The following is a 24,732-nucleotide window of genomic DNA, read 5'->3' as shown; positions in this document are numbered from 1 at the left end:
TAGAAGGTTAGGAATTCCTTATGATTCATTTATCAATTGGGCGTCTATTTAAACAAACAATGAACTTACCAAGTGCTATGACAACAAAATAAAAATTAACTTGACAACCAGACAGATGAAGAGGTCATGTCACATCCCAGACCGGCTCCGTTTTGGGTTTACCATTCCTTCACGGATTTGTTTCTGGGTACTTAGACAAGAACTTCCCAGTGGGTCACCCATCCTAGGATTGCTCTCGTTCGCACTCGCTTAACTTCAGAGTTTCAATGGAATCCAAAGCCAGTGAGTTCCCAAAATGCCTTGTGCTAAAGGGAGGGGAGCATATACATATAAGACACATCACCCCATCTCTGTTGGTCAATGTGGGATGTTACAATCCACCCCCCTTAGGGGTCCGACGTCCTCGTCGGCACAGTCACACCGAACGGCAGAGTGACCCTGATACCATTCTGTCACATCCCAAACCGGTTCCGCCAAAGCACGATATTGTCCACTTTGGGCTTACCATTCCCTCACGGATTTGTTTCTCCTATGATTGCTCTCGCCCTAACTCGTGCTCTCGCCCAATCTCGCTTAACTTCGAAGTTCCGATGGAGCCCGAAGCCAGTGAGTTCCCAGAAACAAATCCGTGAGGGAATGGTAAGCCCAAAGCGAACAATATTGTGCTACGGCGGAGTCCAGACTTCACATCCTAGTCTCGACTCCGTCGTAGCACAATATTCACATCCCAATCTCGACTCTGCCGTAGCACGATATTTTCCGCTTTAGGCTTACCATTCCCTCACGGTTTTGTTTTTGGGTTTCGGAACGAGAACTTCTCAGTGGGTCACCCATCCTTGGAATGCTCTTGCTCGAACTTGCTGAACTTTGGAGTTCCGATGGAACCCGAAGCCAATGAGTTCCCAAAAAACTTTGTGCTATAAGGAGGGGGCATGTACATATAAAGCACACCCATTCTCCGTTGGTCGATGTGGGATCTTATAGGTCAAGATATAAGAATTTGTAACTTTAGAGTTCTACATATTTGCCAATATTTAGAAAAATAGGGATACTCAAACTGAACCCAAAATGGTGCAAAGTATAAGATTCCCTTCTCTTAACCTGCATTCTTAATCATTGAATAATTATGATTATATTACATTGTTCTTTCATTCTTTAAAAACGACATGTTCACAATTCACAAGAGAATCTACTAGCTGGTGCGTGCCTTCTGCTACAAACTATGCAAACAGCAGATGATGAATGCAACTTTACATCATCCCAATCACACCAGGCTGGAAGATTTAGAGCAAATCCCAGCATAATCCGAGCTTAGCTAGCTCTGCCAAAAATTACATGGTGATTAATCTTTTCCTTTTGCCAGTCGGTGCTCTCTTTCATAAAGCATCGCAATGGCAGCCTTTCACTCCAAGTCAAGTGACATAGTATTATGCACCTGAAAAAAAAGTTACAGTTTTATATAATTTATGCCATGAAATGACAATAACTTTATGAATTATCAGCACAAATCACAAACCCTAAAATTATAGAATATAATCCATGCTAAGAGATCTTATAACCTTTTCGATTACTTCAAAATATTCAACCATGTAAAAATTAAAAAACTGTATTCTTTTCACACATATGTGTGTGTGTAAATATATATATATATATATATATCAATATTATTGTGGGTCTGGAATCTATTCTGAGAGGCCAGCTTTACAAAAGGAGGGGGGCATGGGAACAACGTAATTATAATCGAGAATGTGGAGGTGTTGCTTTTTAATGAGCGTGGCTTAGATGGACCAATATATATATTCTCAAGTCTCAACTGGTTGCTGCAGATGTTGTTGGGAGTGTGAGTGAGTGGAGGGTCATTTGTGAAAAGAAGAGAGAATTCAAAGAATAGAGTATAATTGGCAAACAGTGATAAGGAGTTGGGAGGACCATTTGAAAGTGACAAGCACCATTGCCTCCCTAGAAAGAGAACCAAAGCACCAGGGTAAAGGTCCCATACCTTTCTGCCTCCCACAATCTAGTGCCCTAAAAATTCATATCTTCATGGTTAATTTCAAAATTACTAGGTGTAGATAGGAATCTTCTAACTTTAATTATGATTGGTAATCCCACTTTAAAAGAAAGTATGGTAACGGCAATTTTTGGAGTACCCCTAATATTGTTAGGTGAGATTACTGAATTCACTCATGTTATAACATGTATATATTAATGTCATATTTTGAAGTATAAACCAATTTATTATTTATGGTATAATTAACGTGTAAATAATTAATAACATTATGCGACTTTGTTACAATCAAACACAAACTTCAGAGACTTTGAGCCTAATATGATTACACATTAGACTGGTGTATACATGTGGCCCTTAAGTACTTGTATAACTCATATTATAGTGTTTAGATTAAACTAACAAGAATGGTAAGAAACAACCTTCGCACATGTGATTACATTAGCTATAGATGCATATCGTTACTATTGTACATGCAAATGGGTAGATCATTATGTCACATTTCATGTGTTTCACAAACATGAATGATTAAAATAAACTTAGGTCTACATCCGTAATTGATCCTAACATCTCCTTCTGAGAATTAGGGTTAATCATCAAGATTGAGGGTGCTGTTATTTAGACTATCAATTCCAACAGTTATTAATTACATGTTACCATTTGTCTCTTGGAGTTCTACGGATTTAGCAATATGACAAATTGTCGGCATAGGAGGTTTTGACATGCTTGACCTTAGGCGTCAGCTACCCATGAATCCATGATCGTGACATTCATATATGGATTGCAGGATTGGACCCATCTAATCAATATGCATCGTTTTCCTTAGTAAATATTGCAATAAATTTGATCTGTTCTGGGTGACATAGTTATTGAACCGGTGATTCGTCCGGCGGATAAGATTTTTTTCTTCAATTTATTACATTTCGGATCAATTTGTTCTTACTCTTATTAGCGTAGCTTAGAGTAAATATATCGTTTGTAACAAAAAAACTGTAGCTAGTTAAAAACTTAAAACCACATCATTGGCTTTGTCCATTTTTGGATGAATTCCAAAGCATCCCTTTAAGAGCAACTCCAGCCCAGCCATATAGGCCGGCCTAAAGTCCAAAAAAAGGTCGGCACCCCCCCAAAAACACTCAAGCCGAGCCTAATAGGCTGGCACCTAGCCTAAGCCAGCTTCTAGGCCGGCCCAAAATTTGTTGGGGCATATGACGTCACGATGGCGTCAACATGATGTCACAGGCCAGTTCGGATTTTTTTTTGGCGCCATGCGCAAGTGGCCGCACATTTCCGACAAGAAAAATGGGGTGGGGCCCGCATGTGTAGGCGCAACAGAGGGGATTGACGGGATGCCACATGGCTCGTTCTGGCCGTTGGATTTCCAACGGCTAGTTTTCTAAACCATTGAATTTCCAACGGTAAAAAAATAAAATAAAATTCAAATCCAATGGCTAGTGAAGTGGCGCATTCTGGGACGTCTGATCTTGAGATCAACGGTCCACGATTTTCGACCAAAAAACGAAAAAAAAAACAAAACGGTTAGAAATATGATTGTTTGCCACGTGTCCACATTTGGGCTGTTGGATTTGAATCTTTTTCAAATCCAACGATCCAGATTAATTAACTTAATAAAAAATTATTAAAAATTGTTTAAAAATACAGAAAAAATAAAAATAAACTTTGTTTCTTCTATAAATACCTAACCATCATCTTCCACCTTACACCACATTTCAATATTTTCAACACTTTCAACCAAAGCTTTCATATACTTTTTTGTGGAAAAAATGGCTACGTGGAAGCTCATCGAAGATGTTACGTTGTGTCAATGTTGGGTTCAAATTACTCATGACCCTCTTATGGGTAATGAGATGGACTTGCGAGAAATGTGGAGTAGAATTATGGAAGCGTTTTGCGATAGGCTTGGAGATCGCACAAGAAGTAATCAAGGTCTTAAAGGTTGTTGGAAAAAACTCAACATATACTTTACTTGTTGGAAAAACGCTATATCTCATGCTTCCATTAATCTAAGTAATGGGAGAAGTTTAGTGGATCAGGTGACAATATTTTTAATTATATGTGTTGATGCACAAAATCGGAGGGGTCTTGGAACAACGTAAATCCGACCATGAATCTGCAAGAAAGTAAAGAACACGAGAGGTATCGTGGTTCACCCCAATGTTTGGGCTACGTTCACAATGATATTATATTTCTCTGAGAGGATTGTGAGGGGGAAAGCCTCTGTAATGTGAGAGTGAGGCTTTGAGAGAGTGAGAGTTAGGCCTAAGAATTGGCTTTTATAGAATAAGGGCTCCTCACTTATTACATATTTGCCCCTTCATTTATTACATAATTACATTTAAGTCCCCCAAGTATTTATACGAGGTCTAAATACGGAGGCCCTAAGTATGGTACAATATGTATTTCACCTGCATCAATATTTTAATTTATTTATTTGTGTTACACTCGTATTTTATAATATTGTCTTATCCCACATTTTATAATATTGTCTTATCCCACATTTTATAGACACTACAAGCACAAGCATTCTACAATGCGAAAAACAACATCAAATCATTCACCAAATGGGAATGTTGGGATGTTGTCAAAGATTGTCCTAGATACAAACTTGTGCCAACTGATCCAGAAGTTGTCATGCACGGCATCCCTCTACACAGTTCGCCAGAAGCAGACCATGCCACATAGGAAGGCGGCACATTTAAAGAGCGGGAAGGGACGCTTGAAGAAGTGTCAGAGATGCAGCCAACTCATCGATCCCTAAGGCCTTAAGGTAAAAAGACGGCAAAGAAAAAATGGAGTTCTTCCAAAAATCACTACACAAAATATATGGACAAACTTGCTCGCCAAAGTGAACTGAACGTGGCACGAGAAACGGCAAGAGATGAGGCAAAAGCTGCGACTATGGAAGCAATCTTAGCAGCTACTGAGAGAGGTGATGCGGCTAATGAGAGACAAAGAGAAATACTTAATCGAGAAAGCCATATGCTTAGAAAGGAAATTATGGCTCAAGCAGATCGTGACACTACGAACAATCTTCTAGAAGAAATGTCTCCGAATTCTAAATATTTTTGGATATCGGAAAAAAGAGACGTGGTGCGAATGAGGCGTGCAAAAGACAAGGAAACAAGTCGAGGGGGTTCTAGCTACACAGATCCTAGCTTCTTAAACTTTGTATATCACTTCAGCCGCCAATGATTCAACTTGGCGGGTTCGAGCAAATAGGCGTTGGGCCATATTAGACACAGAACCTGCACATTGAACACTGAGAGCCAGCGAATCCTTAACAGCTAACTCATCAGACCGTTTGGAAAGTAGTCTGTTATCTTTGGGAGTGAGAAGGTTCCTGGCCACCACCGCAGCGGTCATATCATTCTTCATCACGGAATCCCCAACGGTAAGAAGACCAGTAGGGGAGACGAAGGATGGGCGCCATATGTTGTCTGGAGAAGGCGGGGCTGCCTCTTCAACAAGGTTCAAGTCAAAACGACGGTCGGAGGGGCCAGACATTTTCAAAGGTGTTGAAGAGAGAAGAGGTCGGACAAATCAAGATCTTAGAAGTGCAAGAATGAAGCTTCTACTGGTGGAGATTCAAGTGTGCTTTGGAACTTAATGCCAGCCCCTATAAAAATCTGCACTCGACGGAGCTTCAGAAATCGAAGAGGCGTTTGCTTTCTCAAAAGCTGGGCTGCTTAGAGATCACGAGGGTTGATCTCAGAAATCGAAGAGGCGTTTGCTTTCTCAAAAGTTAGGCTGCTCAAAGACCACGAAGGCCGATCTCAGAAATCGAAGAGGCACTTGCTTTCTCAAAAGCTGGGCTCCCCAGAGACCACGAGGGCCGATCTCAGAAATCGAAGAGGCACCTACTTTTCCAGCCTTGTCAGCACCTGTCACACGCACACTCAGCTTTGCGGAAATTATGGGCATTCTGTCGAACACTTCTGGGGAAGTAGAAAACACATGAATCTTACTGTTCAATCACCCACTTCCCACACGCAACAATAGCTCATGGGTACCACAGATAACTTTGCCAAAGTTCTCTGCCAAAGTTGAGCACGTGAAGCTTGCAGCTCCCACTACATCGCTCTGACCAAGAAGGGTAAAAGAATAGCAAAGAAACAGCACTAACAAAGTTTAGACCCATAAATTTTGAAGGTCTAGCTACCATATTATTACCCACAAGGGTAAAGGAACAGTACCACTGCTGGATAATTGGAAAGTCCCTGTGTGTCAACCTCTGTGCTTCGTGGCAAGGTAGACTAGCAAACATGCCCAACCTTTACTCACATTCGAGAAAACACTCCCAATAAGATTGCTTGCTCCAAAATCAAAGAGGCACCGTCCTCCGAATCTCGAGAGCCAGACTCCCAACATGACTACTTTATTAAAAATCGAAGAGAGGGTAAAGGAACAGTACCATTGCTGGATAATTGGAAAGTCCGTGTGTGTCAACCTCTGTGCTTCGTGGCAAGGTAGACTAGCAAACATGCCCAACCTTTACTCACATTCGAGAAAACACTCCTAACAAGATTGCTTGCTCCAAAATCGAAGAGGCACCGCCCTCCGAATCTCGAGAGCCAGACTCCCAACATGATTACTTTCTAAAAAATCGAAGAGACACTGCTCCCCGAATCTTCGAGAGCCAGACCCCAGCATGATTGCTTTCTCAAAAATCGATGAGGCATCGTTCTCCGAATCAATCGAAGAGGCACTCGCTTTCTCAAAAGCTGGGCTGCTCAGAGACCACGAGGGCCGATCTCAGAAATCGAAGAGGCACCTACTTTTCTAGCCTTGTCAGCACCTGTCACACGCACACTCAGCTTTGCAGAAATTATGGGCATTCTGTCGAAGACTTCTGGTGAAGTAGAAAGCACATGAATCTTACTGTTCAATTACCCACTTCCCACACGCAACAATAGCTCATAGGTACCACAGATAACTTTGCCAAAGTTCTCTGCCAAAGTTTAGCACGTGAAGCTTGCAGCTCCCACTACATCGCTCTGACCAAGAAAGGTAAAAGAATAGCAAAGAAACAGCACTAACAAAGTTTAGACACATAAATTTTGAAGGTCTAGCTACCATATTATTACCCACAAGGGTAAAGGAACAGTACCACTGCTGGATAATTGGAAAGTCCCTGTGTGTCAACCTCTGTGCTTCGTGGCAAGGTAGACTAGCAAACATGCCCAACCTTTACTCACATTCGAGAAAACACTCCCAACAAGATTGCTTGCTCCAAAATCGAAGAGGCACCGTCCTCCGAATCTCGAGAGCCAGACTCCCAACATGACTACTTTCTCAAAATCGAAGAGAGGGTAAAGGAACAGTACCATTGCTGGATAATTGGAAAGTCCCTGTGTGTCAACCTTTGTGCTTCGTGGCAAGGTAGACTAGCAAACATGCCCAACCTTTACTCACATTCGAGACAACACTCCCAACAAGATTGCTTGCTCCAAAATCGAAGAGGCACCGTCCTCCGAATCTCGAGAGCCAGACTCCCAACATGATTACTTCCTCAAAAATCGAAGAGACACTGCTCTCCGAATCTCGAGAGCCAGACCCCCATCATGATTGCTTTCTCAAAAATCGAAGAGGCATCGTTCCCCGAATCTCGAGAGCCAGATACCACAGACCACTTTTTCAAAGTGCTATGACAGAGTTTAAACATGTGAAACTGACAGCTCCCACTACCGTGCTATGACCAAGCAGGGTAAAGGAATAGCATTACTACTTGTTGTTAGGGAGACTCCTATATATGTCGACCTTCATCCCCAACGGACAGGCAGACCTGCAAAAATGCTCAACCCTTCATCATATCTGAGAGGGCACTCCCAACGAAGCCTTTCGAAATATTCAGCTTTCTTTCCCCCCGATAATACCTCTGCAAACAAGCTATACTAGAGCAAGAATATCTCATATCATCAGGGTTAAAAGCAAGAGTATCCCATATCATGCTTTTTCCCTGTCTTTTCCTTTGGCCTTGTTTTTACCTGCAAGACAAGGAGAAAGAGAGCAATCAGTCAGCACTTGGAATCAAGCTTCCAGCCAGGAACTGACTGCCTGGAACCCCTTACCTGATTACTTACCTGGCATTGCTCTCGAGTACTCATCTTCAACATCTTATGTTTCCAGGGAAGATTCCGCATCTGCTTGAGGAACAGATAGGGCAAGTGCGAAGGATACAAGGAAGCATGTGGAGACAAGCGTAACAGCACACGTGCCGATACTTCCATTACTCTGTCAAAAGCAAAAGTATCCCATATCAGCAGGGTCGAACGTACTCTAGATTTGATGGACTTGTTTTGACCCTCAAATTCTTCAGTCGGCCTTATACTCTGGAGGAAACCAGAAAACCCTCCAGCTCAGTTCAAGAATAAGCCTGTGGAAAGTTACTTCTTCAAAAGCAAAAGTATCTCATATCATCTCTTCCCATTTTTCTTCTCTTTATCCTTCATGCTGTTGCAAGATGGGGAGAAGGTGAACAATCAGTCGGAGCTCTGATTGCTTACCTTGTCTGTCACCTCTTTCAGCAGACCCCCTAGCTCGGCGACTTGGGGGACTCCTACTACATGGTTTGTATCGCGCTTGACCAAGCCTGAAACTACAAGTAAGCTTCAAGTGAAATTGATACATTACCTTGTGCATCTCCACCAGTTAAAGATACCACCCCTGGATGGAGGAAAAGTACTTCCAGAGAAGATGCCACATCTACCTATGAGACAGATAAGGCAAGTCAAGACGACACCACACTCCGATACTTAGAAGTTTCGTGATTACGAGATCATTCTCCCACAATATTTCCTAATGTCATTTGTACTAAATCATTCACTTGTACTCACTAAAGGAGAGCTTGAACCTATGTACTTGTGTAAACCTTTCACAATTAATGAGAACTCTTCTATTCCGTGGACGTAGCCAATCTGGGTGAACCACGTACATCTTGTGTTTGCTTTCCTATCTCTATCCATTTATATACTTATCCACACTAATGACTGGAGCAATCTAGCGAAGATCACAAAAAGCGACCGTTTTCGCTACCTAGGATCTATCTTGCAAGAGAACGAAGAATTAGATGGAGATCTCAACCATAGAATACGAGCTGGATGGATGAAGTGTAAGAGTGCATCCGGCGTGTTGTGTGACCGTCGTAGGCCACTGAAGCTCAAGGGAAAATTTTATAGGACGGCAATAAGGCCAGCGATGTTGTATGGCACAGAATGTTGAGCGGTGAAGCATCAACACGTACACAAAATGGGTGTAGCGGAGATGAGGATGCTTCGTGGGATGTGTGGGCACACGAGAAAGGATAAGATTGGGAATGAGGATATCCGAGGTAAAGTAGGAGTAGCCGAAATTGTAGGAAAGATGAGAGAAAATCGGCTCCGGTGATTTGGACATGTGCAAAGAAGGCCGACTGACGCTCCGGTTCGAAGATGTGACTACGGGACAGAGGTTCAGGGCCGAAGGGGTAGAGGAAGACCTAGGAAAACTTTGGAAGAGACTCTAAGAAAAGACTTAGAGTACTTGGATCTAACGGAGGACATGACACAAAACCGAGCGCAATGGCGTTCTAGGATTCATATAGCCGACCCCACTTAGTGGGAAAAGGCTTTGTTGTTGTTGTTGTTGTATTTAGTACTTTATGTAATTTCTTATTTATTTTTAGTACTTTATGTAATTTCTTATTTATTTTTTAGTAATTTATGTAATTTCTTATTTATTTTTTAGTACTTTATGTAATTTCTTATTTATTTGTTGTACTTTATGTAATTTCTTATGTATTTTTAGTACTAGATGTAATTTCTTATTTATTTTTAGTACCAAATAAAATGACATAAACTCACCAAATAAACTTAAAAAAAACACACAAAATAAGCTAAGAACTTTATTCTTCCACCACAAGCTCCTTTTAATCTTCACCTTGTTGTAATCCCCACTGGTGCTCAATCAATTCAAGTTGACGGCTTAAGTGCCAGTATGGTAGTTCATTGAAGTGTACCACTCAACGATCAATTGATTATAACGTCCATCCCGTTCCAATGGCTCGTGTTGCACGGGATCTTTGGTGCGGTCATGAGCACAACAGATACGTGTTCTTAAGTTGTTCATCATGTCCGGTTTGTATTCATCGACGACATCATAATCATACTTGTTGATACACAAAACCGGAGGTTTTGGTACAACGTAAATCCGACCGTGAATTTGCAAGAAATGTAAATAACACAAGAGTTGTCGTGGTTCACCCCAAGGTTTGGGATACGTCCACACTGATTGTATTTCTCTGAGAGTATTTGTGGGGGAGAGAGTGTGAGAGCTTTGCTCTAGATAGGAGAGACTTAGGGTTTGTGAGGGTGAGGAGGCCCTTTTATAGAATAAGGGCTCCTCCCCTAATTACATATTTGCCCCTTCCTTTATTACATAATTACATTTAAGTCCCCCGAGTATTTATACGAGGTCTAAATACGAGGCCCTAAATATGGTATAAACAATACTCATCTTCCATAATCATGTTGTGGAGAATGATACACATCATCATGATGGATCGAAGAGCCTTTACATCAAATATTCTTGCAGCAACCTTGACAATCGCCCAACAAGCTTCAGGATACCAAAACAACGCTCCACATCCTTCGTACACTCCTCTTGACATTTTGCGAAGTATTTTTCTTTTTCACTTTGTGGATGTGGCACTATTTTGACAAACGTTGTGCACCTTGGGTAAATGACGTATGCTAGGTAGTATGCTCATTCGTATTTATGGCCATTCACCCAATATGTGACTCTTAGTGTTTTTCCTTGCAGCACCTCGTTGAACACTGGAGATTGAGATAGGATATTGAGGTTATTTTGAGCTTATGGAACACCAATAAAAGCATGCAAAATCCATGTATCAAATGAAGCCATTGCTTCCCAAATGATACTTTTGGTTCCTTTTCTGTTGCCTCCTTGCCACACACTTGGACAGTTTTTCCAGGTCCAGTGCATGCAGTCGATGCTTCCAATCATGCCAGGAAAGCCTCGCATCTTACCCTTCTTCAGAAGCCTTCGCAGATCCCTTGGCGTGGGTTTCTGGGGGTACTCATTGGTGTACAGGGCTTCAATTGCGGAGCAAAACCGCATCAGGGACTCCAGAACAGTTGATTTTCCCATCTTCGCTATCTCATCCACTTAATCTATAGATACTGCATATGCAAGCATCTGCAAGGTAGCAGTAACTTTTTGCTCAGGAAGAAGACCTAGAACATGAAAAGCATCATTTTTTTGCACAAAGTATGGATCATGGTTGCAAATAGTACTCATGATTTTGTCGAACAAACTTCGTTGCATTCTAAAACAACGTCTAAAAATATGATTAGGGAATAAACTATTAGGGATAAAATAATTTTCCAAGAGATCTTTACCTCGTTTTTCCCTCTTTCTATCCAAGTTTGCGGCATGTCTGAGTTTGGATATATGACCCACAGCTTCCATGACACGACGGGAATGTAAGCCCCTCTGCCTTCTATGTTCATCATCCTCATCCTCTTCCATTGTGAAAGCCTCATCTCCACCTTCCTTAAGATTGAACAATTCTTCATGTTGTGCCAACAATTTTTTCTGTTGCTCATCGATTTCATACAATCTCTTTAAAGAAGACATTGTAAGAACTCAAGATTTAAAAATGATGAAGAAAGAGTCAGAGCTAAAAAAAAAGTATTGAGTTTAGTGTATGAATGAGGATGGATGTAGGGTTTATATGGAAAAAAAAGGATAAGGTTCTGGACAATGTCACGTGGCACTACATAATTGGTTGAAAATCTTATCGAAATCTTGGCTAAATTATTGTAAACAGATAGTGACATGTGGTGCGTCGGGATTGGTTGAAAATCTTATCAGAAATCTATCCACAAAATAGTACATTCAGATAATGACATGTGGCGTGACAATATTGGTTGAAAATCTGATCAAAATCTTGGCTAAATTATTGTAAACAGATAGTGACACGTGGCGTGTCATGATTGGTTGAAAATCTATTCACAAAAATAGTACTTTTCAGATAATGACATGTGACGTGATAAGATTGGTTAAAAATCCTATCCGAAATTAAAAATACTATTTTAATATTTTACAAAAAAAATTAATAATATTTTAAATGGACTGAGTGTCATCGTATTTTGTAAGGATGAAGATACATTTGGCCAATTAACTGTTCATTGTAATCAATCACTGTTCATTGAGTGGAATAAATGGGTTGAATGCCAACATATTTTTTAGGGATGGAGGTGCTCTAATAAACAAACCAAATTCAGCAAGTGCTGAAAGAGCACAAGAACCACATGCTGCATAATTATTTCTCAAATTTTCATTTACTCTTATCTGAATTCACACCAATTACAATAACAATTTTTTCTTCTCTTTTCTGTCATAACTAAAAAGTAATTGAGGAATATTTAAATTACTGATAAGTCTGTTTAGTCAAAAGAAGTTATCTATCTTTTTTTTAATTAAGTTTCATGGTCCAATTTGAAATGATGAATATACAAGACACTTGAAAATGTAAGGCTGTTTATGCATTCCAACTGTTCCACTTCCTCCTAGTGGCAACTGTTGACAACAGCATTATTAACATTCAGAACATTATTATAGTTAGATAAAAAGAAGTGAAACAATGAGACTGGAAAGATGCTGCAAGGGCCAAATATGGAATGAGCTTTCAGAATTATAAAACAAAGAGGAATGCTAGCTATTTTCTCCGCTTTCTCTTATTTATCTTTATCATTCAATGGATGTCATGCGAAATTATCTTACATCTAAAACTATGTATTAATTGTGTTTAAAACTCCTTTCTTTTCTTTTCACTGATGTTCTTAATTATATGTCAAATTTGGTGGAAAATTTAATGATTTATGCCTGGTTTGGTACTGAGGTGATTCTGAAAAAAACTGGTATAAAAAAAAGCTGGGAGTTGTTTTTGTGTTTGGTAAACATTCAGCTTCAGCTTTTTTTCACAGTTTTGGGTGAAAAAAGCTAAAAACAAGAAACTGCAAAACTCAGCTTTGAAAAACCGGTTTTTTTTCACATCTGTTTTACATAAAAGTTTACCAAACACTATAATACTGCTTTTTTTTTTCAAAAGCACTTTTACAAAAAAGTTTACCAAACACTCTGCTGCTTTATTTCACAGCTGCTTATTCTCACATCATAGCAAAAGCAGCTTTTTTCAAAGCACAGTAATACTAAATCAGCCCTTAGTTGGGGATTTAACTACGGGTATTACTGGAAAGATAAGTTAATGAGTTTGTTGGATAATTTAATGATTTATGACAACTATTACATAGATTTAGGTGTAAGATAAGTTCACATGTCATTTATTGAGTGAGAAAAGCAAAAGAAAAAAGGCAAGCGAGGAAGGTAACTAGCATTCCCCTAAAAGAAAAGAGACTCTTTTACTTCATTTGTAATTAGTGTGTTCCTCTAAACCAATGATAATATTATAGGAAAACTAATGAAAAATTCTTGAAAACTTTGAGTTTTAATGATAAGAACAAAATAAAGGGTAAAGTGAATAGTACCAAGTTTGACCTTTTAGTATAAAAATGTGGTTTTTTGTTAAAGTAAACAGTACCGTGGGCTTTTCGTTAAAACTCCCTATTATTATGTCATGTTTACTTAGAATGAGGGAACTCCGGTATGTTATGAATTGGAGAAAGAAAAAAAAAAAAAAAATACTGGAACGATATCAATTAGTCCTTCAGTTGATTAGATTTTTGATTTTATAGATACTGAATCAAAAAATTTAGTATGAAATGCAATTTTTTGATTTCATGTATGTTAGTCAACATATGAGAAGTCAGAAATTGGAATATTCAATACCCATATTTTATGGAACACATGAAAATTTAAAAATAAGCATTCAGAGTTAAGTTGTCATTAGAAATACTTAGTAATTAGGTGAAATAACAATCGGGTACACTAATAGTTAGATCCATTTCTTCAAAATAGAAATTCAAAAGTGTTTTCGGATTCCGGCTATGAAATGAAGTTTTGAGAAGCTTATTTACGAAGCAACGAAGTTCTTTTAGCCAAAAAGAAAGGCAAAGAATGCAGAGGCTGTCGCTTGTTAGGTATACTTGGCTTAGCTCTCAAGTCTCAAGCAGTTGCATGTTTCAGTATTTTGTAAAATTGTAAATCAACCTGAACTTTGAATCACCCATCTCTTTCTTGTCCCTCTTTGTGAAAAGAATTAAAACTTGGGGAAGAACAACCCCACCTATCACCCCTATTTTAATAAGCGAAATGCTAACAGACTTTTTTAAAATTAAAATTATCTATGAATTCTTTGACATATCATGTTTTTAGTAAAAAATCTTATAATATTAGCTCGAAAGTTAATGTTAAACAATAAAGTGACAGAGATAAAAAAACCTAGCTTTGCTTCAAGAGAGTGCTCTTCGCATTTCTCCTTTAATATCCCCTCATGCCTGAAAAGTTTTCTTAGGTGTCAGAACACCAAAACCCAAGAATCTCTCTCTCCTCAGAAGATGTAGAGAGAGAGAGTTGTTTATATGTTGGAAATGCAAAGGCAGCGAGTCAAGTGAACAACTTAGCTGGGCAGGCAGTGGCAGCAGAAGACTCTTACATCTTTGATGGTTGCTTCTGTTTTGTAAGGACATGAAGGGAGTAGGAGAAGAAGACTATAATCCTAATCCACCACAACTCCCATGGACAAAACAGAAGAATGTGAAATCCCACTACACAACAACAAGAAGACACCCAGTCCAATGCAACCAAACACAAACTTCTGATACTGTTTTTGTACCAAACACAAGACAGAGTCAACCTACTCCACCACTCGAACCCAAACATTCCTCTAAATTGGTTCTTCCTACTTACTCTCGCACCTCCAACTCCGTCTCATTCGTCTCCATGCTTCTTGTTCTCTTACTTCTTGTTGCTTCTTCTTCTCTCTTTACTCCTGCATTGTCCCACCCAGTTGTCTCGGATTCTGGCCTACGCCGTCCCTCCCCGGCCAATCAGACTTTTCGGACCGGCTCTATCAACAAGTTGAGCGGGGTCCAAGTCCAATCATATTTAAGGAAGATCAACAAGCCTGCTGTCAAGACTATTCAGGCACGACATTTTGTCCTTGATAGTGAATTCAATGCAAATGTTGATTTTCTTGTTGTCTTCGGTTTTTTGTGGAGAACTGATTTTCGCACTCCTTTTTTTTTCTTTCTGCACTTGTCTCTTTATGTTTAGCTTTAAGACATGCAGATTAGTGCATAAGAAGAAACTAAGAGGTTGAATTCGAAAGCCAAATATATAATAATAAATAACTGTCGTCTATGAGAATTGAAAACAATGGGTCGTTAGAGTAAATAGTCATTGACATTTTCTTGGTTTTTTTGAGATTTAATGATTTCGATTTTTGTTATTTCTCGATGCAGAGTCCAGATGGTGATGTGATAGATTGTGTTTTATCTCATCTCCAACCAGCTTTTGATCATCCTGAGCTCAAAGGAAAGAAGCCATTGGTAATCTTCAAGAACAATATGGCAATGACCCTTTTCAACTTTGTGATCATTAACTTGTAAATTTATAATTAGGGGACTAAGTACGACAGTGATTTTACTTTTACAGGAGGAACCAGACAGGCCCAAAAGCTATAACAGCACAGATAAAGTGGGAGAGAGCTATCAGCTATGGGCAGACTCTGGTGAATCATGTCCACAAGGAACAGTTCCGATCCGGCGGACCGGAGAGAAAGACATTTTACGAGCAAGCTCCTTCCAAAGATTCGGAAGAAAGCCGACAAGACATGTGAGGAGAGACTCCTCAGGCAGTGGCCATGAGGTTAGTCATTTTTTTCATTCGAAAATAATGAGGATAATAAAGGATTAGGCGAGCAAAACTACGTAATAATATGTTCACTTTATATTGGGTTGAATTTTACAGCATGCGGTTGTGTTTGTTAATGGGGATCAATACTATGGAGCAAAGGCTAGCATCAACGTGTGGGCGCCACGTGTCACTGATCAGTATGAATTTAGCTTATCACAGATTTGGGTCATCTCTGGTTCTTTTGGCAATGATTTAAACACCATTGAAGCTGGATGGCAGGTATACGTCTTTTTTAACATATATTGTCGTGTTCATATACTTCTTCTCTTAATATTGTTTGTATATTTCAAAATTATTTTAAAAAAAATCGCTTGTATAAAAACTTATGATTTTGTGTTTATTAATTGCCAAATTTAAGATTTTCCTTTCAATTTTTTTCCCAGGTTAGTCCAGAGTTATATGGCGATAACTATCCAAGATTCTTTACATACTGGACAGTAAGTTCTATTAATTAATTTTTTTTACTAATTAGATTCTTCCGTTTCTCTTCTGCATGGAGAATTAAGACATAAATTAAGAGGAAATAAGTAAAATTAGTACTAATTTGATTCTTAATTATATATTTATAGACAGATGCATATCAAACAACTGGATGCTACAACTTGCTTTGCTCAGGATTTGTCCAAACAAATAACAAGATTGCAATTGGAGCAGCAATCTCCCCAAGGTCCTCTTATGGTAGCAGACAATTTGACATTGGTTTGATGGTTTGGAAGGTGAGTTTTTCAAGTCAACATTCACAGAATTAATTATTTTAATATTCAAATCTAAATACAATAAAATTACACTCAAATCAATATATGATGAAAATACAGGCATAAGGTTAGTTAAGTTGGCCTGAGCGGTGTTTTTTTTTTATCTGCACTCAACTTCTATCCTCTCTGTATAGCTTACATAAAAAATTTCATTTATATTTATTATGAAAATTAAGATTGGTGTAAACCGAATGCAATAGCGTTTTAGGATTCATACAACAGATCTCATTTAATATGATTAGACTCGGTTATTGTTGTTGTTATCATGAAAATTCAGCTTGTTACCTTCAGGTGTAAGGTTGCCAAAAAAAGAAAAAAAAAATATTTGCTTCTTTGGAAAAAAAACTCCTTTTAGATTTTTCATCATCTAATCCACTTGTAAAAAAGCCAACCGCACCTTTCAATTGACATCAATTTCTTTCTTATTTCCTCCATTATTTTTTTATTTATAGACTCAGATTCTCATGGCCACCCAACTTGGATCAACTTTGTTTCCTTAGAAGGGCTTTTCTATATAAGGGTTTCACTCAAATTGTGTGTCTTTAAATCAATTTATTGATCACTGAAGTAATATATTTAATTGACTCTAGTAATTATTTGTGTTGATAAATGAAATATTACAATCATTTCTTGTCAAAGGAGGGCTTTTCTAGTACTTTAAACGTTGGTTTGTCTCCTCCAACAAGGTTTGGAAGCTTTATCACCTAAAATTACAGTTTTCTCCTACATAAGTTTTTCTCTTTCTGCTTGCACTTACACCTCTATTTACTCCGTATATATCGGTTCTTGATTTTTAGAGTTTAGATTGAATAAATTAAAAAAGAATCAAAAGACAAAAAAGAAGTGAGAAAACCCTTCACCTAAAGGGACAAAAACTCATCATATCAACCCCAAAAAAGGTGACAAAAAGTTAAACCCATCATTATTCAGTCAAGAAAACATTGCAAGACAAAAACAACTTATTGATCACAATCATTTTGTTCTAAAATAAAGTTAATCAACATGTAATTATGTTTTAATTTAAATTTTACAGGATCCAAAGCATGGACACTGGTGGCTAGAGTTTGGAAATGGGCTCCTAGTCGGATACTGGCCAGCATTCTTGTTCAGTCACCTGAGGAGCCATGCAAGCATGGTGCAATTTGGGGGTGAAATTGTAAATAGCAGATCTAGAGGATACCACACATCTACACAAATGGGGAGTGGACAATTTGCAGAAGCCGGGTCTGGAAAAGCATCTTATTTCAGAAACCTGCAGGTTGTAGATTGGGATAACAATTTGCTCCCACTTACAAATCTCCACCTCCTGGCTGATCACCCTAATTGTTATGACATAAGACAGGGAAGAAATAATGTGTGGGGAACTTACTTTTACTATGGTGGTCCTGGAAGAAATGTGAGGTGTCCATGAATATAATAACAGCATAGTAATTTTTGTTTATTTTTCTTATTTTTTGTGTTTAGGTATTGGTTATTTTTTCTTTCTAGTTCATAATAGGGGGAGATTTTTGTGTTTGGACGTCTGTATAGGGCACCACACAGAAGGGGTTGGGTAGGACCAAAATATAAGGAGTGTGGGGTGCTTTGTGTGTGTAGTTTGGCCGTTTGCACCTAAGAATTTATCCAGAACAGGGTTTTTGTTGTATTTTCCAGTTTTCTTATAAAAAAAAGTGTTGATAGTTTTGTTTTGGCTCCATAGTGTTTCTTTGTTTCTTTCTTCAATTTTTTTCCACGAGAAATGAGAGTACATTAGCATAGGTTATGAACACCCTAGAATAAAAGGAGAGCGGAACTTAAAAATCTAGGAGTCGTTTGATAATCATTTTGTTTTCACTTTTTAATTTTTAGTCTTCATTTAAAAAAAATTTAAAACCAAAAACCGCAAAGATTTGATTTGACACGTTTGATAACTATTTTCCGTCTTCAAGAAAATGAAAATTGAAAGTCAAAAAGTGAAAATTATAAAAACTAAAAATGAAATGATTATCAAATAACTCTTTAGAAAACGAGAAGTGATTTCTCACACTTATTCTCTCACTTTGCACATTATTATTTATTGCAACTTTTAAATTGAGTAAATCAAAGTAGAACGTGTCTAGAAAAAGCGTGTGCAAAACTTTCTTGCTCCCAAGCAAATTTGATGCATGATATTTTATGCATTTTATAGGTAAAGCAAATCCTTAATCCAAGGCCAAAGCAGATGGGTAGCAAACAAGGAAGCAAAGTGTAAACAAATCCAGCACACATGACAACCACTTAACAACTACTTGGAACTTCTTTTCTACCATTGTAAAATCATTGAAGGAAAATTGTGACATTAGAGAGATTTTTCAGTGTTAACAGAAAACGGTCTGGTACAATAAACGTAATAAATTAGAAATTTGAAAAGAAAAAAAATTCAATCAATTGTATTATAACAATTAGTGTATATGACCGTATTCTCAGCACACTGAAAAAGTTCTCGTGACATTAACATATAGTTGTCAGCCCCAAGAACTACTTAAATAGTATAAGTTTGCATTCCCAGCCAAGCTTTTTGCTCCCGACAACACATTTTTTTTCTTTTCCTTTTTGTTTTTGTGGTCCTTTTTTTTATTGGTTGGAAATGACCACAGAGTGTACCTACTTGAGGACTGGTGTTCAGTTGTGTGGATGGAAAACCTACCTAGTCCATACTTCAACAAATGCTTAGTGACACATCACCATCTGTTTATGCTTAAGCATGGACACAAGGACATAACATATAAATTAGGGTAGATCTATTCACACATCTCTTTTTATCTCGTACACACTTTTATTAGTTTTTTGTTATTGGTCTTCTTTAATTTATTCGATCTGACGGTAGAAATTTAAGAAAAGTGTGTGAGAGGTAAATATAATTGTGTGAATGAAACCACCCATATATTATAGGGTAAAGCATGATTTTGGTCCATGTGGTTTGGACAAAGTTTTACTTCGATCACCGGAGTTTCATTTGTCGCGATTTAAGTTTTATATGCTACGTTTGATAGAGAACATTAGCTTGGATAAAATAACCCATTAAATTCAAGACATATTGAATGAAAAAAAAAAAAAAAAAAAAAAAAGTTCCACTTCAACCCTACGAGTATTCGATGGTCTGGATCACGGGACCACAATAAAAACAACACTCCGAACCAATCCACGTCATCCATTATTGTGAGTTTTCTTATCAACCTAATCCTCTCTATCAAACGTAACCAATGTGTACTAATTGTTGCAATTCAATAAGAGGCACGGTGCGTGTATGTTTATTTATACATTTACCCTCACATATTCATACATGTTAATTGTCAAAAAACCTGACGGGATTAAGCTATTATCCTTAAATTACAACCATTAGGCAAAATTATAAGCCACTCAGTCCTGATAATATTCCTCTTCACTTGGAAGTGTGAGGTCTTAGATTCGAATCTCGTGGATGACGAACTCGATACTAAATTAGGTTGCCTATTGTGTGGCTCAACCGAACTCCCCCTCCCCTTAGTGTAAAAATATCGATATATTAAAATAAGAAAGGCGAAATTAGAAGGGCAGAAGTGGAATTTTGACAAACTACAGACAACAAAATCAATGTTTGGCCTACAAAATACATGCAAAGTAAAAACACCAGTAGACGGTTAACGTGAAAGCAAGTAACGAAACGCGTTAATAAGATTTACCACTTCCTATTTAACACATTTAAACATCATCAAAGTCTAAAGCAAGATTCAAAGTAAAGCAAGCTGACCTGCTTAATCATCATATGAATTTCAGTCAGGTAGAACATATATACAGAGGTGCAAGGAGGAAAAGAAAATATAGATTCATAGAATGATACCAGTGAATTCACCGACTCGGTAGAGTTGTTCAAACTTCAGTGAGTTAGCACGAAGACAATAAGAATCAGCAACTTCAAAGGCAAATACCACTCATAGGGTTTTCCAACCACTGTTCTTGTTATTTGGATCCCACAACCGAAAATCAAACCTTCATAAACCGAATAGGCAGTGCTGCAGGCAGATTGTCAGACCTTCATAAGCCAAATAAGCAGTGCTGCAGGCAGATTTATATCTAGGCGTTGTCCAGTAGTTCACCATGGACATCTTGTAGCGGGATATCAATTATCATTGAACTGTTTTCATTTTTCAATTAGACAGTGAAAAATCTTGCAGTTCAAACACCCATGAATTCTACAACAGCATGCTCTACAAATTTAACAAGATCACTGGCAGTAGAGACCTCGGAGCTACAAGTTCCTAGAATTTCCATGTACCTCGTATCATCTAACCAAGCTTTCTTTGTATCGCAATTCCAGTCTGGTTCCATGTGTACCATCCCATATTGTCTTCCCAAAACAGTACAAAGTTTAAAGAACTTGGGATCGTTTAAGGCTTCCCGGAAATCCAAATGAAATCCATGACTTCCTGTCTGATCTTCCATAGATTTTATATTCGATGCAATTTTTTGAATTGATGCAAGGTTGAAAGTGAAATTCTGAGCAATTGGGGATGAATGCCGAGTGTGATTTCCATTCTTTCTAGCAAAATAATGAAGTTGGATCAAGTTGGCCAGAGAGAACCGTGCTAAGAAGATTAAGAAATCACTAAAGTTCATGCCTGCATTAAAAAGAAAAAATTGGCAAGCAGATTAGGATTTTTCTTTTTCTTTTTCTATAACCTCGAGTTCCATCCCCTCTTCCGGATGCTAAGTTTATTCAGTAGTTATGATTATGTCCAAGTGCTTTGGACTAGCCACTGAGGAAAATTAAACAAGCTTTAGGTTATTGCATGTTCCATCTGCTAGAATATTAGGATATACTGTCATCTACTGAGTTTAAGCTTTCTTCAAAAGTTTGCACTTTACCTGTATTAGCGGCAAGGTTTCGTTGGCAGAGACCTTCAAAATCATCACATATATCCTTGATGTCTTCTATGTACTCCTTAGCTTCGTAGTAGTCCCTCAAAAGCAAATCCCACTATAACTTAATAGATATAAATTAGTGCCACAAGAACACTAGCATCATTAATTTTACATGGAATGGTAAAAATTTAACACACGAGATACTCTGGCAGTAGTGTTCCACTTACCACCCAACGAATATTATAAGCATTGAACCAGTTGTGGTTTATGGAAATTGTATCTTCCTGAAAGTATTATGAACACAAATAAGATGAAAAAATTCCGTTCATCAAGCATGACAATAGTTTTTGTTTTGATTGAAGTACAGACTGCAGTGTCTTCCTACAAATAGAAAAGTTGAGTATGACAAGCTTCTTGTATTGAGATCAAGAAACATGCAGGGCCAACTCCATTCCAGTAGGCCAAAGGCAAATATAAAATGCTAAACAGAGGGCACATACTGCTATCAGTTTTCCGTTATACTGGCAAGAAAGGTCACACTGCATATGGAGAGTGATTTACTTGGAAAACCTCTTACAAGTGTTACATGCTTTCAGACTTCTATTTTATGATAGGGCGAAACAAACTTGAAGAAGTAGAAGAAATACCAAATTATGAACTTGATGATACCATCCGCTAGGCACAAAGATAATCTCATTTGGTTCTTGAATGGACTCCAACCAGATAGCCTGCTCAAGAGAAGAATATACGGTTTCAACACAAGAAAAGCTGCAAAAATACAACTAGACAAAAGAAAACTTGAAGATATAGATTGATGATTTACCTTTGCAAAACCAGGAACATTGGTTTCACTAACATCATCAAAGATATTATATACACAGCTTTTCATATTCCTGAAGGTCAAACGAGGGAAAGAAAGTGAAAGAGTTCTATAATATATTTCATTTATCAAAGCAATACAAAATCCAGTGTCCCAGACTCCCAATACAGATCTCTGTGATTACTATTAGTGCAGGAAATTGTAAACTTGCCTGCCAAACACAAGATGACTTTGAGAGGGAGAGAGGAAAAGCCACCGTTTTTTGCCACACACATTCGCTGACCAGCTATATGACCTGAAAACATCAGCATGAAGAGGAGTCCAAGTGCCTGCATAAACCACAGACATGGAGATAAATCTCCTTGAAATTTTTTATGTAGATCATATAGATGACTAGAAAGTGAGAGACCGAATGAATGTATCACAAATATTCTCAAACCTTTTGCTCCCATGTAAACAAAACGATAATCAGAGCAACTAATTTCATTATTTTCTGAGTAAATGTTGGGATCATTATGCATGTGATAATTGTCAAGATACATGTTGAGCCAATCATCACAAAAGAGCAGCGGAGTTGTGTAGGCTTCGTATTCTGGGTACTCCTGGAGATCAGAATACCAAAGGATGATAGAACAAGTCAGGTGACTATGCTAGAAAATTTTGAGATGTTACCTTGGACTAGACACACTGATACGGCCAAAGCGATAGACTCTCAAAGCTGATATGTCCCAACTAAATATACAAAGCCCCCATACACCCAAGGCAGACAGTAACAAGGATGTCAAAGCATAAAATCACCAGGAAACTAACTCCTCAACTGCTCCATAATTCCCCGTAAATAAAGGGTGAATTCAAAGTTTCTAACTAGCACCTTGACAAAATGCCAGTCCTTCAAATATAGCAACTCCTTGCTCATAGCTTCATGACTTGAAGCATTACTATGCTCCTGAATGGGGTCCCCGAGCCATTGCTCAACAAAGTCCGCAACAGTCATTTCCATTCTCTTCTGATCTGTGAATTCTCTAGTACCACAATCTGCAACCTAGTGACAAAATATCACCTCACCTTAAAAAGATCAAACATAAAAAGGCTGAACCTTTAAAGCATTAATTCTACTACAAAACTACAGAAAACAAAACAAAATAAAAGGGGCGGTGAGTTAGCTAATAAGCCCAATTAGGATTAATTCCTCTAACATACTTCTTAATATTACACTCACACACCACCTAAAAAACTACTTAACATTGCAATATTACACCAAAAATTCAAAGCTTGAATCTTTAGCAACAGAAACCAAAACAGGGCTGATATGTTAGCTAATATCTAATTACCACATAGCCAATCTTCTTAATTGTGATTAATTCCTTCTAAACACACTTCATAATTCATATTTAATCTCACTAAATCAGATTTCTGCACGAAATTTAGTACCTGAACTTTGGATTTTCCGAAATGGGTAGCGAAAAATTGAAGATTTGGCTGGCCTTCGTCGGTGACCCAATCTCTGCAAGCCCTCCAATCGTCCATGAGACCTGTGAGCACCACAGGCTGGTTTTTCTCCATGTACCTCTCCACGAACTCATTGTACCCCAGTTTTTTCCCGCTCACCTTCTCTATTTGCCCCCCAATTTGAATACCCATGTTTTCTTTCTCCCAGCTTACGCTACTCCAGCGAGTTAATTCGGATTTTGTACGTTCGGTTTCTCTGCGCGCCCTCTTTGATTTGGGGAAGACGACTTGAGTTGGGCCAGGCCGGGCAGAGGAGGCCCAAAGTGCTTTTAAAGGGCCCAAATTTGGCCGAAGAATGATTTTACTAGGGGTAACAACGGTTGTGATCTATTTACCAAAAAAAAAAAAAAACAACGGCTGTGATCAGGTTGTTATTTAGTACTAAGGTGTAATGGTATTATTTTTCACTCATAAGTAGGAGTCTTAGAGCATCTCCAAATGAGATGTCAAAAATAATATGCCAAAATTATATTTGATGGCTGATATGGCAAATTGAATACAAGTGCTAAATCCTCTTATTTTTCAATTGATGTGTTAAATATGTATTTTATTGGGTCCAGAGTTACAGTAACTATTAAAAAATAATCAAAATTAATTTTAGTTTTTATTCTATTGGTTGTTAATGGGATCCATGAATTAAAAATATTTGACTCCTTCTTTGTTTGCTGTAAAAAAAGACAGGTAGAAAGTAAGGAGTCAAATGATTCAACTGCCACATCATATTTGGCATATCCATTGGGGGAATACTTGAATATCTTTTAATCCTATTTGGCATATTTGACATGTCTTTTGGAGATGGTCTTAGGTTCAAATGTAAATAGTGAGTTCGAATCTCTATTTATATTGTGTGCGTGACACTCATAAAATGTTCAACACATAATTCA

At 38.0% G+C, this 24,732-nt stretch overlaps 3 protein-coding genes and 1 long non-coding RNA gene across 5 annotated transcripts; 2 read left to right on the top strand and 2 right to left on the bottom strand.

The window, feature by feature from the left end:
- Positions 1-1,091: 1,091 nt before the first annotated feature.
- LOC126599904 (uncharacterized) lies at positions 1,092-11,677 on the bottom strand. 2 transcript variants are annotated; one of them, XM_050266371.1, is made up of 2 exons: positions 11,425-11,677; positions 1,092-1,435 (listed from the first exon to the last, which is right to left on the bottom strand). In XM_050266371.1, exons 1-2 carry the CDS (start codon positions 11,660-11,662, stop codon positions 1,428-1,430), a joined length of 246 nt encoding a protein of 81 aa, XP_050122328.1. In that variant the 5' UTR covers positions 11,663-11,677; the 3' UTR covers positions 1,092-1,427. The 2 variants fall into 2 exon arrangements, with proteins under 2 accessions (XP_050122328.1, XP_050122327.1); XM_050266370.1 differs by lacking the exon at positions 1,092-1,435 and adding an exon at positions 11,150-11,259.
- On the top strand, positions 5,979-9,658 carry LOC126599905 (uncharacterized). Its single transcript, XR_007615301.1, has 2 exons — positions 5,979-6,035; positions 6,950-9,658. It is a non-coding gene; the product is annotated as an uncharacterized LOC126599905 (long non-coding RNA).
- A 2,807-nt stretch (positions 11,678-14,484) lies between the features above and the next one.
- Positions 14,485-18,342, top strand: LOC126599902 (uncharacterized). Its single transcript, XM_050266368.1, has 7 exons — positions 14,485-15,133; positions 15,451-15,537; positions 15,644-15,856; positions 15,959-16,123; positions 16,288-16,341; positions 16,474-16,620; positions 17,693-18,342. Exons 1-7 carry the CDS (start codon positions 14,675-14,677, stop codon positions 18,068-18,070), a joined length of 1,503 nt encoding a protein of 500 aa, XP_050122325.1. The 5' UTR covers positions 14,485-14,674; the 3' UTR covers positions 18,071-18,342.
- A 1,975-nt stretch (positions 18,343-20,317) lies between these two features.
- Positions 20,318-24,053, bottom strand: LOC126599903 (arginine-specific demethylase JMJ20). Its single transcript, XM_050266369.1, has 9 exons — positions 23,771-24,053; positions 23,211-23,381; positions 22,779-22,941; positions 22,551-22,668; positions 22,343-22,412; positions 22,167-22,247; positions 21,747-21,803; positions 21,523-21,634; positions 20,318-21,275 (listed from the first exon to the last, which is right to left on the bottom strand). Exons 1-9 carry the CDS (start codon positions 23,978-23,980, stop codon positions 20,833-20,835), a joined length of 1,425 nt encoding a protein of 474 aa, XP_050122326.1. The 5' UTR covers positions 23,981-24,053; the 3' UTR covers positions 20,318-20,832.
- Positions 24,054-24,732: the final 679 nt, after the last annotated feature.

The sequence above is a fragment of the Malus sylvestris genome, chromosome 14 (genome assembly GCF_916048215.2).
Source record: "Malus sylvestris chromosome 14, drMalSylv7.2, whole genome shotgun sequence".
NCBI lineage: Eukaryota > Viridiplantae > Streptophyta > Magnoliopsida > Rosales > Rosaceae > Malus > Malus sylvestris.
This window is presented reverse-complemented; position numbering and strand designations above follow the sequence as displayed.

Coding starts and splice junctions, on each gene's coding strand:
- LOC126599902 (XM_050266368.1), top strand. CDS start 14,675: ATGAAGGGAGTAGGAGAAGAAGACTATAATCCTAATCCACCACAACTC. Junction 15,134..15,450: donor CTGCTGTCAAGACTATTCAG/GCACGACATTTT, acceptor TTCTCGATGCAG/AGTCCAGATGGTGATGTGAT. Junction 16,342..16,473: donor GATTCTTTACATACTGGACA/GTAAGTTCTATT, acceptor ATATATTTATAG/ACAGATGCATATCAAACAAC.
- LOC126599903 (XM_050266369.1), bottom strand. CDS start 23,980: ATGGGTATTCAAATTGGGGGGCAAATAGAGAAGGTGAGCGGGAAAAAA. Junction 22,669..22,778: donor TGTTTACATGGGAGCAAAAG/GTTTGAGAATAT, acceptor TGGTTTATGCAG/GCACTTGGACTCCTCTTCAT. Junction 22,413..22,550: donor AGTCATCTTGTGTTTGGCAG/GCAAGTTTACAA, acceptor TTTGACCTTCAG/GAATATGAAAAGCTGTGTAT.
- LOC126599904 (XM_050266370.1), bottom strand. CDS start 11,662: ATGTCTTCTTTAAAGAGATTGTATGAAATCGATGAGCAACAGAAAAAA. Junction 11,260..11,424: donor TAGAAAGAGGGAAAAACGAG/GTAAAGATCTCT, acceptor TTCATGTTCTAG/GTCTTCTTCCTGAGCAAAAA.